Source organism: Microtus pennsylvanicus, chromosome 9 (genome assembly GCF_037038515.1).
Source record: "Microtus pennsylvanicus isolate mMicPen1 chromosome 9, mMicPen1.hap1, whole genome shotgun sequence".
NCBI lineage: Eukaryota > Metazoa > Chordata > Mammalia > Rodentia > Cricetidae > Microtus > Microtus pennsylvanicus.
This window is the reverse complement of record NC_134587.1, coordinates 84380795-84396889: the sequence shown is the minus strand read 5'-3', so window position 1 is coordinate 84396889 and position 16095 is coordinate 84380795. Positions and strand designations below refer to the sequence as shown.

Genomic DNA, 16095 nt, shown 5'->3' with positions numbered 1-16095 from the left:
CCAAGACCTGTGAACACTGATCTTTGCATCACTGTTCTTTATCCATGAAGAGCACATCTCCATGCGTTGCTGCCCAGGCTTGGTGGTGAGGTTTCGGGTTAATGTGGAACTTCTACCATTGTTCAATGCATCTTTGCTTAGGTCTACATTCTCACCAGGTGCTGTAACCCATCACTTGGATTCCTTAGCACTTGGGAAGGCCTTTTATTGTGTGTCGAGAACTGTTCACGTAGATTCCTCTGCAAAGGGAGGCACATTGGAAACGCCATCTCCGATGTTGTGTTTGCTCAACTTCCCGGAATCGTTAACATATTAAACGGCCGAACCTGGACTGGGCTGTTCACGGACTGTATTGACAGGTTAAACAGTTGCAACTGATACCAGAGCGCAGGTCAACACTGGAGCCAAGCAAGTACTGCCTGCAGCGGCATGTTCGGGGAGCGTGGAGGCTGATTCCCTCTCCTCCAGAGCCACAGAAGCAGTTGTCCTTCCAGGTAACCACTTTCTATTATTTCAATCATTTCCTGTGTCATTTGGCATAATGCATTAGTCTCCTGAGAGTTTGGAAAATCTAGAAGGGACTGTTCTTTGTTTGCACAAATATTTTGACATACAACATTTTAGAAAATAAGACTAAGGTTTTGATTGGTTTAAAAGTTTTAAGTTGGCTTGGATATTTTCAAAGATTTCCTGTATGTAGGGATTGTCGGTGATATTATTGTCCTTATTTATAATAATTTTGTGTGAGTTAAGAAAATTGATAAGTGTTTAATTATCTTTATTAACTTTCCTTACAGAATTAATAGAAACAAAATTAACAATAAGTACACTAATATAAAAATATATAAATGCACTAATAGTAGTCCAGAGGTCTCAATTTGTATCTCAGGAAGCATGATAAATATTTCAATTTTCTATTTACAAAATATTCCCCCCAAATCCTCACTCTCTTCCTGATTATGTGCTTTGGTTTGAAATTTAGACATTTACCAAAAAAGCAAAGTCTGTATATTAAATTAAATTCAATACATGGTCAATAGGATCTAAACCTAGCACTTACGTGATATTTTTTCCTTTCAAAGGATGATTTTATTCAACCAAGTGGGTTATTTCATTTCCTTGTTTGCTACAGTTTCCTGTGGTAAGTATCTTCTCTAGCAGTTAAAAAATAGTGTGTGAGAGAGGAAGAGTTGTGTAAAACATAACACTCTTGGAGAAAACCATTAGCCATACAGTCTTGGGGAAGGAGGCAGCTGCCGAGGCTTCAGGGCAAGAACTTCTCTTTAGCTACATTGCTCCCAACACCCACAAACAGTAGGAGAAACAGAGGGGCAACAATCTATTTGTGCATTTGTTAGCAGACATTTCTGTTTAGACATTACTCTCTGCCAGAGTTCCTCCCACCCCCATAGTTCCTTGTTTTTATTACCGGCCTTCAGAGAACAAATTCTACCTGAAAGATAGGAAAACTATTAGACTCTATACATTGTTTGGGTCCAATTCAAATATCTGATTAGTGTGTGATATTTTTAATATAAGGCATAGGGAACTCTTTCTAGACTGAAGGTAAAGACTTCAGATGTAACTAGTGTATTATCCCCTGGGTGGTCCTGATGGAGAGCTTTCGGTTCTAGGTGTCAGTGTTCTGTCTTTCTCTGTGTATTCCATTAGATTTTAGAGAATAATAATGGTGGGCTGGAGAGACGGCTCAGAGGTTAGGAGCACTGGCTGTTTTTCCAGAGGTCCTGAGTTCAATTCCCAGCAACCACATGATAGATCAGAACCATGCCTAATGAGATCTGGTACCCTCTTCTGACCTGAAGGCATAAATGCAGACAGAATGCTGTATACATCATCATCATCATCTTCTTCATCATGTCTCTGAACACCCCCTCTAATCAGTCAGTGTAGAGTGAGGTTTCCCCTTGCCTATAATGAGGGGGAGATTCCGGGTCAGGGGTGACTTGTAATATGACTACATCACACGGATTGTTTTCTTGACTCTCAAGTATTTGGCAAAGAGAAAGAGCCCTGATGAAGGCCTATCCTTGTCAATGGAAGTCATTTCGTTGGGGGGGGAGACCTTTTTCTTCCCCATCTGCTAATTACACCTCCCTCCATCTGTCCCATCCACCCTGTCTACCTGCTCTTCTGTCACAAGCATTGCCATGTCCAAACCAGTCAAATATGGAGGAGTGATAGCCAGAGATGCTATTGACCATAGCTAAGATAAGAAAAATGACTTCAAAACAGATGTGTGTGGAGCGCAGATAATAAATACAGTGTTTAGTTTCGCCATTATAAAAAAAAAGTGATTTAAAATTTATGCTCACGATAGAAAACTTAGAGATTCAAGCACATATAAATACTTAAAATCGAATATTTTATATAGTCCCAAAGTATGAAATAACTATTGCTAAATTATTTTAGTCTTTCATATTTTCTGTATGTTTCTATCTGCTATAAAGTGTTGTTTACCTTACTTGCTATTTATAGCTAATGTTAATCCAAACAAACATTTTTGTTATCTGTTCTTCTTTATTGTGTACATTCTATGAACATATTCAATCATTTTATAAATTAAATTTGGGGGAATAAAAATGTTTGATATGAAGGTATAAATACTTTTGAAGGTTTTTATGGCAGCATTATGGGATTGCCTTCCTGAAAGGCCAATCTCTGGCTTTCCCGACAAGCTTCTGAGAATGTTCAACTATCTCACTCGGGACATTGCAAATGGTTATCTTTGTAGTTTAGCTTTGTAGTTTAGCGGTCAGCTTCCTGCAAACAGGGCCCAGATTTCTTCCCAAGGAACTATCTCCAAGTTCTGGTTTACTTCTGCTGCTGATGGTCAGGCTGGAGCTCCTGACTCAGCCAGGCCAGAGCCAGAGCCGCAGGCAGTGCTAGAGTCATGAGCTAACCAGAGTTAGTCCTGTAACAGGTTTTTCCTTAGGTTCCTAGGGAAAGATTCAGGTTTATTTTTATTTCCACTTGACTTGAGCTTCTGTTCTTGCTGCTGTCATGCGTCTTGATACTAACACATGTCCTCGCCCATGTCCCTCTCGCTCTCAAGCTGATTGCCTCTTTTTATTATTCTTGTTGCATATATATGTATCTATGTACACAAACGTGTATAAATACGTATGCCTTGCGAAGTTTATTTTATTTGTGTGTACATGGCTTGTGTGTGTATGTGTACATTGGACAACCAGTAAGTGGCTCATCTCTGGGAGAGGTTAATTCTCCTACTCCCAGAAGTCTGAGTTGCCTATAGATCTTTGTCCAGGAGCTGGACCCCATGAAATATCCCTCTTCCATGTTACCATTTCCATTGATACCATCTTTGTTCTGGTCTTGTTTATGCAGATGTTTTGAGGAGACTGTTTCACAGCAGATTCCCTGATATTCTAACTATCATCACCTTCCCATGCCCTCTGTCATGATATTCCCTTAGCCATAGATTCAGGATGTGTGATTTAGATGTAGCCATTGTGGCTTGTTTGCTCACATGTGTTGACCAGTTGTGGTTTTCTGTGATGGTCTCCATTCGCTGTAGAGAGAGGCTTCTATGATGAGGGGTAACAGCCACACTTATGTAGGGAACGTGGTTAATGCACTGTCAGCGGCTTTCATACAGGCAGAGTCACTTATATTCCTTTGGTAAATTGTCTTTCCATACCTGCCATTTGTTATAAGAATAATTTAGCATTCATTTATCTTATATCTATGTCTACATAAGCATATGCACACTCATACGTGCACACATATACACACATATGCTGCACACATATGCACACACATACACACACATTGCCGTGGAGATGAGAGGACAACTTGTGGAAGCTAGTTCTCTCCTTTTACTCTGCAGGTTCTGGGGATCAGACTCAAGTTATTAGTCTTGAGGGCAATCGCTGACTCCTGAGGTTTCTTTCTACCACTCACCCAGAATTTTTAAAGTTAAGATGCTTTTCTTTCCTTATTGGTGATTTTTTTCATTTTCTTTTTTTTGAACATGTACATTTTTAATATGACCAACTACATGCCCAATGTCCGTGAAACATGAAATATGAAAGATATTTCAACATGAAACCTGAAAGCTGTGATTATTGTAGATCACTTAAGTTACATAGACTCTGTAATAACAACACTGTCTTGGTCATCATCGCAACCACCGTCATCATCGTTGCCATTAACAACTGAGGAGGATAAACAAGTCTACAACTGGAACATTTCTAGTCTTTCTTCTTCATTTGCTGAGTCACATGCCTGTCTACCAAGACTCAATGCAAGACAGGAACTTCCAGGCCATCGCTGGCTGCAGATAGTGTTTTTCTATGTCTGTGCAATGAATGGCAGAGAGTGTCTGCTCAATAATTATGAAATGCTAACCGCATTAAAAACAAGTCTCTTTATAGCTACCATTACCGCTGGGCCTACTATTGTGTTGTACAAATGGGACACTTCAGGGTGTCCACTTGGGAACACATATTCCCAGGGGCACCTACCCAGGAAAATCTGCTCCTTCCAAATATAAACCTGACTCAAGAGGTAGGCATGGCAACAACTCTGATAAGAGAAGCAATACTGTTAGTTTGACCAATCGAAATGGGACTTAGCATTAGGATCTCCAGACAGAGAGAACATTAAAGATATTAAATCTACAGTGCTTAATAAAATACATGTTGTCTAAACACCTATTCTTTGAAAAGTAATGGCCACATAGAGAGATGTTAGAGAGAGATGGACAAGGTTGCCGCTGGGATACTACGTAGTTAATGAAAACCTGACTGGTGAAAACGGACAGGCTACCTAAGGTGGAAAACTCAGTAGAAGATTTGGGCTGATTTTTTTCATGTAAACACAAATTCATGATTAAATCAATTGAGGACAATGTTCTAATGATATGTCGGATGCGGACACTGCACGTAACAGAGCCGTGAGTCAGCCTGAGCAGCGCGTTTTGGTCTGCTCTCCAGTTAGCTCCAGAGGGCTCTTCCATGTTTCTTATGTGAAAATTATTTATTTAGACTTTTCTTCTCTTTTATTGAAAATAGATTCTTCTCTCTTACAATATATCCTGATTATAGTTTCCCTTCCCTCTACTGCTCCCAGTTTCTTCCCATCTCCCATTTTCTCCAGATCTACCCCCATTTCTGCCTCTCAGTAGAAAAGAGTGGGCTTCTAAGAGATGATAGCCAAACATGACAAAATACCACATAATAAAACAAAAACCGTCACATCAAAGTTGGACAAGGCAAACCAACAGAAGAACCGTAAGAGAAGGCACAAGAATTAGAGACCCACTCGTTCACACACACAAATACTAAACTTAAACTATGTATGTAGAGGACTGGGGATAGACCCATGTAGGCCCTCTGCTTGCTGCTTCAATCTCTGTGAATTCATAAGCGCCTGGCTCAATAGATGCAAAGGGCCTGGTGTGGTGTTCTCCATCCCCTCCGGCTCTTGCACTCTCTGCTTCCTCTTCTGTGGAATTCCCTAAACCCTGAGGGGAGGGGTTTAATGGAGACTTCCCATTCAGAGTGGTGTGTTCCAAGGACTCTCTCTGTGTATGTATAATGTCTGGGTGTGGAGCTCTGCAAATGCATTTTCCTTATCCAAAAACAAACTGGTAAGGGATCAATACTCAATAATGAGCTTGCTTGGATAAGACCGAGGCAGACAGCAGCGCATAACACTGCATGCTCAAAGGACAGACAGGACTGAGAGTCGGAATGAGTTTATGTCCCAAGATGCTTTTCACTGTGCGATAGTAATCATGGCTGAACTCTGAAGTTCAGTTATTGACTTCTTTCATGAAAATAATGGTCCAGATCTCAATCTCCCCTTAAAGTGTTAAGGAATCTAGGGTGTTGTTGCTCCCTAAAGGGTTTTAAAAAAAACATTGTCTATCAGTTCTTAAGGTGAGATGTTTTCACACCATGTTATACAGCAGGCAGAAAATAATTCACACTTTATTTTAGCAGGGATAGTTTATGTACAAATTATTATGTAGGTAATAAAAAAGAATCAAGTTTTCCGCATTAAGTTCCCATAAGATGACTTTAAATAGCTGTGCTGTTAAAGTCCTTGGCATATTGTTTCATTCCAGCTCTGTATTTGTAAAGATCTTTAGGCAGTCATTGGGGTGAATAAAAATAATAACAAAACAGATGGAAACTGTAACCCTTTTCTCTAAATCTCCTTTTAATGGTTGTATCCCAGGATGTCTGAATCAACTGTACAAAAACAGCTTCTTCCGAGGTGGGGATATAGCTGCCATCTACACTCCGGATGCCCAGCACTGTCAGAAGATGTGCACCTTCCACCCCAGGTGCCTGCTCTTCAGCTTCCTCCCAGTCGCTCCCGCCAACGATCCCAATAAAAGGTAAGAGGTGGTATTTTGTCATATCCGGTCAGACATTTCTCAAGCTACTTCCGGTCGTTTGCAAAATTGGTGTCAGGTTCCTCGAAGAGATCAAAGACCATTTTCATCAAAAGTTCCTAGATCTTTTCTTTGCAAAGCAGACGACTGGACTACTGACCACAGACACAGACATCCTCAACAACCACACCTCTCGCTCACAGCAGAGGGAGGCAGTGATGCTCTAGCCAGGGCCCAGAAGGAAGAGCATGCAACAAGAAAGGGTCCGTCCTCATACCATAATATTTAACCTTTCTGGTTCACCTTTCAACATGTTCCCACATACACATTTGTTTATGTATATAAATATGTTATTGGTTAGGTTCTGCATATGAGGAACAACATGTGTGGTTTTTTGTGATTCTACTTAATATTAGATATTCAAGGTCTATCCATTTTCTCATTTTTCTTCAGCATTGAGTATCATTTCTTTACATATTTTCTGTCTTATTCATTATTTATTATACATTAACTAAAATGTATTACAAATGCCACACATAAAACAATCACAAACCCATTAACCAGACCCAAAGACTGTACAAGTCAGTGGACTTCTATTCAGTTACAGTAGCCACTTGAAAGGGAAGCCATAGAACTTCATAGTGGACTTTATTCTTTTGCTTTCAAAAATGTTACTTGTCCTGCATAAAGAAATATATTTACTTGACTTATTATATTTTTGAGTAACAAAGTTGAGAATATATAAGCCAGGAATTTTGTCGATAATAGACTTAAGATCTAGTAGACACATCTCAATAGTACCTGAAGTGACCCAGTTTGCACATTTAGAACGTACATTTGTGTGTGTGTGCATGTGTGTATGTGTGTGTGTGTGTGCATATAGGTGTGGATTACTATTAACTGGAAATTTTGACAAATGCAAGTATTAAAAATATAGTTTGAAGTTTTACCTTAATTTTCTTTCATTTAATCAATAGCCAAAGTGTAAATTTTGCTTCTGTTTCCATACCTATAACTTGCCTTCTCACTCTATCTGATTTTAAGAATTAGAAATTTGACACTGATTCTCTAATCCCTACGTGCTAACCTGAAGAAAAACACAAACTACATGTGACATTCGCTGAATTGAAAATTGAACTAGACACTAGGATTCTTATATATAGTAAACTAACACAAAGTTGATATTGAAGATAGAAAAATCCTCCCACTAGAGGGAAACTACCAGGAATCAATAAACAAGGTGAATATCACATACAACCCCAGCTCAAAGGCGATTCAATTTTTTAAAATACTTCTAAAAATAATTGCCACTTTAGAAAATGTAGAAGTTTAAGATGGGAGAATCATAAGTTTAAGGTCTGTTTGCTTCAAAATAAACTAAATAAAAGCTGCAGGGTGGAATGGGAGGGAAGAACTGGCTGGGGGTAGAACACTTGATTAACATGCTTGAAACCCGGGGTTTCTTCTTCAGTACCACATAAAACAGAAACAAAAGCCATTATCTTTTGGGAAGAGGATCTGTGGAAGCTCAAATGCAGGCATAGCCATCAACTCTTAAAGATGGCTGGCTCTCTGGCATAAGGCATGAACACAAAGAAAACCCGTAGTGTAGATAGAGTGGAATTGTCTTAAGAATGTCTTTTCAGCAAGTATCAAGGAAATGCTATCAGTTTCCTGACCCCAGGCTTTATTTATTAGCACATCGAAAATGCTGGATAATGTCTTAATGTGTGTTTGTCATTACATTTTCCTTTAAAAAAAATGAACCTTTTTTTTTTAAACAAGGTTTGGTTGCTTCATGAAAGACAGCATTACAGGAACTTTGCCAAGATTGCATCGTGCAGGTGCCATTTCTGGTTATTCTTTAAAGCAGTGCGGCCATCAAATAAGTGGTAAGAGGTGAATTCTTCCAACAAAATTTGAATTACTGACACTCATTTATTTATTAAAGATTTCTGTCTCTTTCCCGCCACTGCCTACTGACACTCTTACTCAAAGCAGCTTTTGCTCATAGACTTTACTATCACGGACTTCTAAAAGAGAACACTAAGAAACATAATGAAGACGGAGCAGCATCTTTGTCATAAGAAGAGGTTCCATACATCTAGATAATGTTCTTTTCTTTATTAGTTATAATGCACAGCTTTGATGGGCCTCTGTTATCTATGGTGCTCACATACAATGTAAGATTTGGATAAAGGAATGCCCCCCTTCAAACAACAGAACTTCCCTGTTTCCAGAAAAGACTTTTCAGAGAAGACTCAGGGGACAAACTATCCCCGGGTTCACTTCGGGGAAATTTGTGCCTCCCACTAGAATTGATTTTGTCCTTTTCACCTCAAAGAACATTTGTCAAAGTCTAGAGACATTTTAGATCCTTACAAGTAGAGAAGTTGGTACTCTCTATGGCAATGGCCTGAGTTGGTGCAATACATTCTGCCAGGCCACAGAGCACTAAGTCACAACTCAGAACTGTCTGGCCACAACTAGGTCACTGATGAGGGTCTAAGACAGTAATTCTCAACCTTCGTAATGCTATGACCCTTTAATATAGTTCCTCACATAGTGATGACCTCCCAACAAAAAATTATTTTTGTTGCTACTTCATAATGGTAATTTTGCTACAGTTATGAATTGTGATATGTGACATGAATATCTGTGTTTTCCAATGTCTTTGGCTACTCCTGTGAAAGGATCATTTGGCCCTGAAAGGAACTGTGGCCTACACATTAAAGTCAGCTGACTTAAGAAATCATATTGTTTGCCATTCAGCCCAGACTGAAGGATTGAGGTCTGTCAATCATGCTTAGCATAATATTTCTTACAAGGAATATGAACACTAGTATGTTAGAAAGCTTTATTTCTGACATCCGTTGCAACTGATAGGAAACAATTTCTACACTATCTTAAAGGCTTCATACAAAGAAGAAGACATTTCTCTAATACCACAGGGACTCACTAAAAAGAGTGAGGTGGCATGCCGGAAGAATCTTAAGAAACGTTCTGAACTATGCTATTGTCTTTTCATAGTTCACTCCCTAGGTTCAAATTTCCAGAGTCCTCATTTTTTCCCAATAACATACAGTCTTGGTCTGCAATTTGAATTTTAGGTAATTAATGAAGGGTGACAATGGCTTAAATATAAACAGTACCCCACCAGTGTAAGAGCTACAGTTAACCTGAAACAAGATACTTTTCCTATGGTATACGACCAAATCCATATACTACTATAATGTACATTATTTGATTAAATTTTATATATTGTGATTGTGACTGATAACACGATTTTAAAAAATAGAAATATTGTGTCTTTTCCATAGGTGCTTAGTTGTTATCTTTTTCCCCTGCTTAATCTTCCTCACCGAGTTTGACTCTAAAGTTCCTTCCTAACTTTCTCCCAAATATCATCAAGTTAAAAAGTGGTCCCAGGCTGGGCAGGCAAGGTGCAGGCCTTTAATCCCAGCACTCTGGAGTCAGAGGCAGGTGGATCTCTGTGAGTTCAAGGCCAGTCTGGTCCACAGAGTGAGTTCAAGAACAGCCAGGGTTACACTGAGAGACCCTGTCTCGGGGGTGGGGGGTGGGGCTAAAACATGGTGTCGGAAAGCAATTTTAGTCAAGACTATTGAGAGGCAGGCTTAAAATTTACAGATCGTTATTAAGAAAATGTTTTTATTTGTGACTGCCTCATTTCCTGTCTTGAATGAAGCAAATTTAAAGGAACCTCATTCTCTGATTTATAGATTCCTGCCCTGTATCAACTGCCGGGAGTGTTCAGCACCCTACACCCTAACATAATACTTCTCTATTAGTCGGTGTATACATAGTCTCCATGTATAAATTAATTTTAAGATTCTTAGACACTTACAGCTATGTACAATAGAATATTTTTTGTGCTAACACAAACACAGAGCTAATCTAATTAAGTTGTCTTAAAAACAAAACCCACAAGAGCCTTATTTGGCTTATTTTCTGTTAAAAGAATTAACTATGTTTTTTTAACTATATTTTTGACATATGAGATAAACTTGAAAGGACAGGTTGGGCTGGCTAAAGTCCCTTTGAAACTTCAATGAAAGAGGTGTTTAAATGGAGTTGAAGAACATTTTTTTTCTTTTTTTTTAATTTATTTATTTATTAAAGATTTCTGTCTCTTCCCCGCCACCGCCTCCCATTTCCCTCCCCCTCCCCCAATTAAGTCTCCCCCCAGCCCGAAAAGCAATCAGGGTTCCCTGTCCTGTGGGAAGTCCAGGGAACCCCCACCTCCATCCAGGTCTAGTAAGTTGAGCATCCAACCTGCCTAGGCTCCCACAAAGCCAGTGCGTGCAGTAGGATCAGAAACCCATTGCCATTGTTCTTGAGTTCTCAGTAGTCCTCATTGTCCGCTATGTTCAGAGAGTCCGGTTTTATCCCAGGCTTTTCCAGACCCAGGCCAGCTGGCCTTGGTGAGTTCCCAATAGAACATCCCCATTGTTTCAGTGTGTGGGTGCACCCCTCGCGGTCCTGAGTTCCATGCTCGTGCTCTCTCTCCTTCTGCTCCTGATTTGGACCTTGAGATTTCAGTCCTGTGCTCCAATTTGGGTCTCTGTCTCTGTCTCCTTTCATCGCTTGCTGAAGGTTAATATTCAGGAGGATGCCTATATGTTTTTCTTTGGGTTCTCCTTATTTAGCTTCTCTAGGATCACTAATTATAAGCTCAATGTCCTTGGTTTATGGCTAGAAACCAAATATGAGTGAGTACATCCCATGTTCCTCTTTTTGGGTCTGGCTTACCTCACTCAGGATAGTGTTTTCTATTTCCATCCATTTGTATGCAAAATTCATGAAGTCCTTGTTTTTTATTGCTGAGTAGTACTCTAATATGTATAAATTCCATACTTTCTTCATCCATTCTTCCATTGAAGGGCATCTAGGTTGTTTCCAGGTTCTGGCTATCACAAACAATGCTGCTATGAACATTGTAGAGCATATACTTTTGTTGTATGATAAGGCCTCTCTTGGGTATATTCCCAAGAGTGGTATTGCTGGGTCCAAGGGTAAGTTGATCCCGAATTTCCTGAGAAACCGCCATACTGCCTTCCAAAGTGGTTGCACAAGTTTGCATTCCCACCAGCAATGGATGAGTGTACCCCTTTCTCCACAACCTCTCCAACAAAGGCTATCATTGGTATTTTTGATTTTAGCCATTCTGACAGGTGTAAGATGGTATCTTAAAGTTGTCTTGATTTGCATTTCCCTGATCGCTAGGGAAGTTGAGCATGACCTTACGTGTCTTTTGGCCATTTGAAGTTCTTCTGTTGAGAATTCTCTGTTCAGCTCAATGCCCCATTTTATAATTGGGTTGATTAGCCTTTTACGGTCTAGTTTCTTGAGTTCTTTATATATTTTGGAGATCAGACCTTTGTCAGTTGCGGGGTTGGTGAAGATCTTCTCCCAGTTGGTGGGTTGCCTTTGTGTCTTAGTGACAGTGTCCTTTGCTTTACAGAAGCTTCTCAGTTTCAGGAGGTCCCATTTATTCAATGAGGTCCTTAATGTCTGTGCTGCTGGGGTTATACGTAAGAAGTGGTCTCCTGTGCCCATGTGTTGTAGAGTACTTCCCATTTTCTCTTCTATCAGGTTCACTGTGTTCAAACTGATATTGAGGTCTTTAATCCATTTGGACTTGAGTTTTGTGCATGGTGATAGATATGGATCTATTTTCATTCTTCTACAGGTTGACATCCAGTTTTGCCAGCACAATTTGTTGAAGATGCTCTCTTTTTTCCATTGTATACTTTTAGCTCCTTTATCGAAAATCAGGTGTTCATAGGTTTGTGGGTTAATGTCAGGGTCTTCTATTCGATTCCATTGGTCAACTTCTCTGTTTTTATGCCAATACCAAGCTGTTTTCAATACTGTAGCTCTGTAGTAGAGTTTGAAGTCAGGGATGGTAATGCCTCCAGACGATCCTTTGTTGTATAAGATTGTTTTGGCTATCCTGGGTTTTTTGTTTTTCCATATAAAGTTGATTATTGTCTTCTCCAGATCTGTGAAGAATTTTGATGGGATTTTGATGGGGATTGCATTGAATCTATAGATTGCTTTTGGTAGAATTGCCATTTTTACTATGTTGATCCTCCCAATCCAGGAGCAAGGAATATCTTTCCATTTTCTGGTGTCCTCTTCAATTTCTTTCTTCAAAGACTTAAAGTTCTTGTCAAATAGATCTTTCACATCCTTGGTCAGAGTTACCCCAAGATATTTTATGCTATTTGTGGCTATCGTGAAAGGTGATGCTTCTCTAATTTCCCTCTCTGTTTCCTTATCCTTAGTGTATAGGAAGGCCACTGATTTTTTGGAGTTGATCTTGTATCCTGCCACATTACTAAAGGTGTTTATCAGCTGTAGGAGTTCTTTGGTAGAGTTTTTGGGGTCGCTTATGTATACTATCATATCATCTGCAAATAACGAGAGCTTAACTTCTTCTTTTCCGATACGAATCCCCTTGATCCCTTTATGTTGTCTTATTGCTATTGCTAGAACTTCAAGCACTATATTGAAGAGGTATGGAGAGAGTGGACAGCCTTGTCGTGTTCCTGATTTTAGTGGGATGGCTTTGAGTTTTTGTCCATTTAATTTAATGTTAGCTGACGGCTTGCTGTAAATAGCTTTTATTATATTTAGGTATGACCCTTGTATCCCTAATCTCTCCAAGACTTTTATCATAAAGGGGTGTTGAATTTTGTCAAATGCTTTTTCAGCATCTAATGAAATGATCATATGGTTTTTTTCTTTCAGTTTATTTATATGGTGGATTACATTGATAGATTTGCGTATGTTGAACCAGCCCTGCATCTCTGGGATGAAGCCTACTTGATCATAATGGATAATTTTTCTAATGTGTTCTTGGATTCGGTTTGCCAGTATTTTATTGAGAATTTTTGCATCGATATTCATGAGTGAGATCGGCCTGTAATTTTCTTTCTTGGTTGGGTCTTTGTGTGGTTTTGGTATCAGGGTAACTGTAGCTTCATAAAAGGAATTTGGCAATGACTCTTCTGTTTCTATATTGTGAAATACATTAAGGAGTATAGGTATTAGCTCTTCTTGGAAGTTCTGGTAGAATTCTGCATTGAAACCATCTGGTCCTGGGCTTTTTTTGGAAGGTAGATTTTTGATAACGGTTTCTAGCTCTTCGCGACTAACAGGTCTATTTAGATCGTTTACCTGGTCTTGGTTTAGCTTTGGTATGTGGTGCTTATCTAAAAAAATGTCCATTTCTTTTGCATTTTCTAGTTTTGTGGCATACAGGCTTTTGTAGTAAGATCTAATGAGTCTCTGAATTTCCTCTGTGTCTGTGGTTATGTCCCCCTTTTCATTTCTGATCTTATTTATTTGCATGTTCTCTCTCTGTCGTTTAATTAGTTTGGATAGGGGTTTGTCGATCTTGTTGATTTTCTCCAAGAACCAACTTTTTGTTTCATTGATTCTTTGGACTGTTTTCTGCGTTTCTATTTTGTTGATTTCCGCCCTCAGTTTGATTATTTCCAGTCTTCTACTCCTCCTGGGCGCATCTGCTTCTTTTTTTTCTAAAGCTTTCAGGTGTGCTGTTAAGTCTCCGATGTATGCTTTCTCTGTTTTCTTTAAGTGGGCATTTAGTGCTATGAACTTTCCTCTTAGCACTGCATTCATAGTGTCCCATAGGTTTGAGTATGTTGTCCCTTTATTTTCATTAAATTCAAGGAAGACTTTAATTTCTTTCTTGATTTCTTCCTTGACCCAGGTGTGGTTCAGTAGTTGACTGTTCAGTTTCCATGAGTTTGTCGGCTTTCTGGAGGTAGGATTGTTGTTGAATTCTAACTTTAATCCGTGGTGATCTGATAAGACACAGGTGGACACTGATATTTTTTTGTATCTGTGGAGGTTTCCTTTGTTTCCGAGTATGTGGTCAATTTTCGAGAAGGTTCCATGGGCTGCAGAGAAGAAGGTATATTCTTTCCTATTTGGGTGGAATGTTCTATAGATGTCTGTTAAGTCCATTTGCTTCATTATCTCCAGTAGTTCTCTTACTTCTCTATTAGGTTTCTGTCTGATTGACCTGTCCATTGCTGAGAGAGGTGTATTGAAGTCTCCTACTACTAGTGTGTGTGGTTTGATGTCTGCCTTGAGTTTTAGTAATATTTCTTTTACATACGTGGGTGCTTTTATATTAGGGGCGTAAATATTCAGGATTGAGACTTCATCCTGACCAATTGTTCCTGTTATGAGTATAAAGTGTCCATCTTGATCTCTTCGGATTGATTTTAGTTTGAAGTCAGTTTTGTTAGAAATTAATATGGCCACACCTGCTTTTTTCTTAGGACCATTTGCTTGAAAGATCTTTTCCCAGCCCTTTACTCTGAGTAGATGCCTGTCTTTGTGGTTGAGATGTGTTTCTTGCAAACAGCAGAATGTTGGATCCTGTTTTCGTATCCAATCTCTTAGCCTGTGCCTTTTTATAGGTGAATTGAGACCATTAATATTAAGTGATATTAATGACCAGTGGTTGTTTACGCCAGATATTCTTATTGTTTTTGGAAGTAGAATTTGTGTGTCTCCCTTCTTTGAGTTGTGCTAGTGAAGGGTCGCTAGATGCCTGAGTTATTGTAAGCAGTGTTGGCAATGTTGGATTCCTTGGGTTGCGATTTTCCTTCTATTACTTTCTGTAGGGCTGGATTCGTGGCTACGTATTGTTTAAATTTGTTTTTATCCTGGAATGTCTTGATTTCTCCATTTATAGTGAACAAAAGCTTGGCTGGGTATAGTAGTCTGGGCTTGCATCCATGGTCTCTTAGCTTCTGCAGTACTTCTATCCAGGACCTTCTGGCTTTCATTGTTTCCATAGAGAAATCAGGTGTCAGTCTGATCGGTTTACCTTTATAAGTTACTTGGCCTTTTTCCTTTGCAGCTCTTAGTATTCTTTCTTTAACCTGTATATTTTGTGTTTTGATTATTATATGGCGAGGGGATGTTTTCCTTTGATCCAGTCTGTTTGGTGTTCTATATGCTTCTTGAATATTCAAAGGAATATCTTTCTTTATGTTGGGAAAGTTTTCTTCCATAATTTTGTTCAAAATATTTTCTGGGCCTTTGAGCTGTGACTCTTCTCCTTCTTCTATTCCTATTATTCTTAGATTTGGTCTTTTTATTGTGTCCCATATTTCCTGAATGTTTTGTGATGAGAATTTGTTGGCTTTGCAGTTTTCTTTGATCAGAGCGTTTATTTTCTCTATGTTGTCCTCAGAATCTGAGATTCTTTCTTCTATTTCTTGTATTCTATTGATTATGCTTGTTTCTGTAGGCTCTGCTCGTTGACCTAGATTTTCCATATCCAGCTGGTCCTCAGTTTGTGTTTTCTTCCTTGCTTCCATTTCAGTTTTCAATTCTTGAACTGTTTCCATTACCTGTTTGATCGTTCTTTCTTGGTTTCCCAGGGTATTATGTACGTATTTACTCATTTCTTCAAATTTTTGGTTATACTTCTCATCCATTTCTATAAGGGCATTTTTCACATGTTGTTTAAGGGACTCTACAGCTTTCATAAAGTCAATTTTTTCCACTTCTTCTGTGTTATGGTGTTGGAGACCTTCTGTTGTAAGATCGTTGGGTTCTGGTGTTTTCATGTTGTTTTTCAGATTATTGGGTGAATTCTTTCCTTGGCGCCTGCCCATCTCCTCCTATCAATGCTATCTAAG

The 16095-nt window shown here is 39.0% G+C and overlaps 1 protein-coding gene across 1 annotated transcript in view; it reads left to right on the top strand.

Annotated features, from left to right (window-relative positions):
• Window positions 1–390: 390 nt before the first annotated feature.
• Klkb1 (kallikrein B1) overlaps window positions 391–16095 on the top strand; it is a 28720-nt gene continuing 13015 nt past the window's right edge. Inside the window, exons 1-4 of the mRNA XM_075984546.1 lie at window positions 391–494; window positions 1083–1141; window positions 6226–6388; window positions 8171–8277. Coding sequence (XP_075840661.1) covers window positions 1084–1141; window positions 6226–6388; window positions 8171–8277 — 328 coding nt within the window. The 5' untranslated portion in view covers window positions 391–494; window position 1083. The remainder of the gene's footprint in view (window positions 495–1082; window positions 1142–6225; window positions 6389–8170; window positions 8278–16095) is intronic.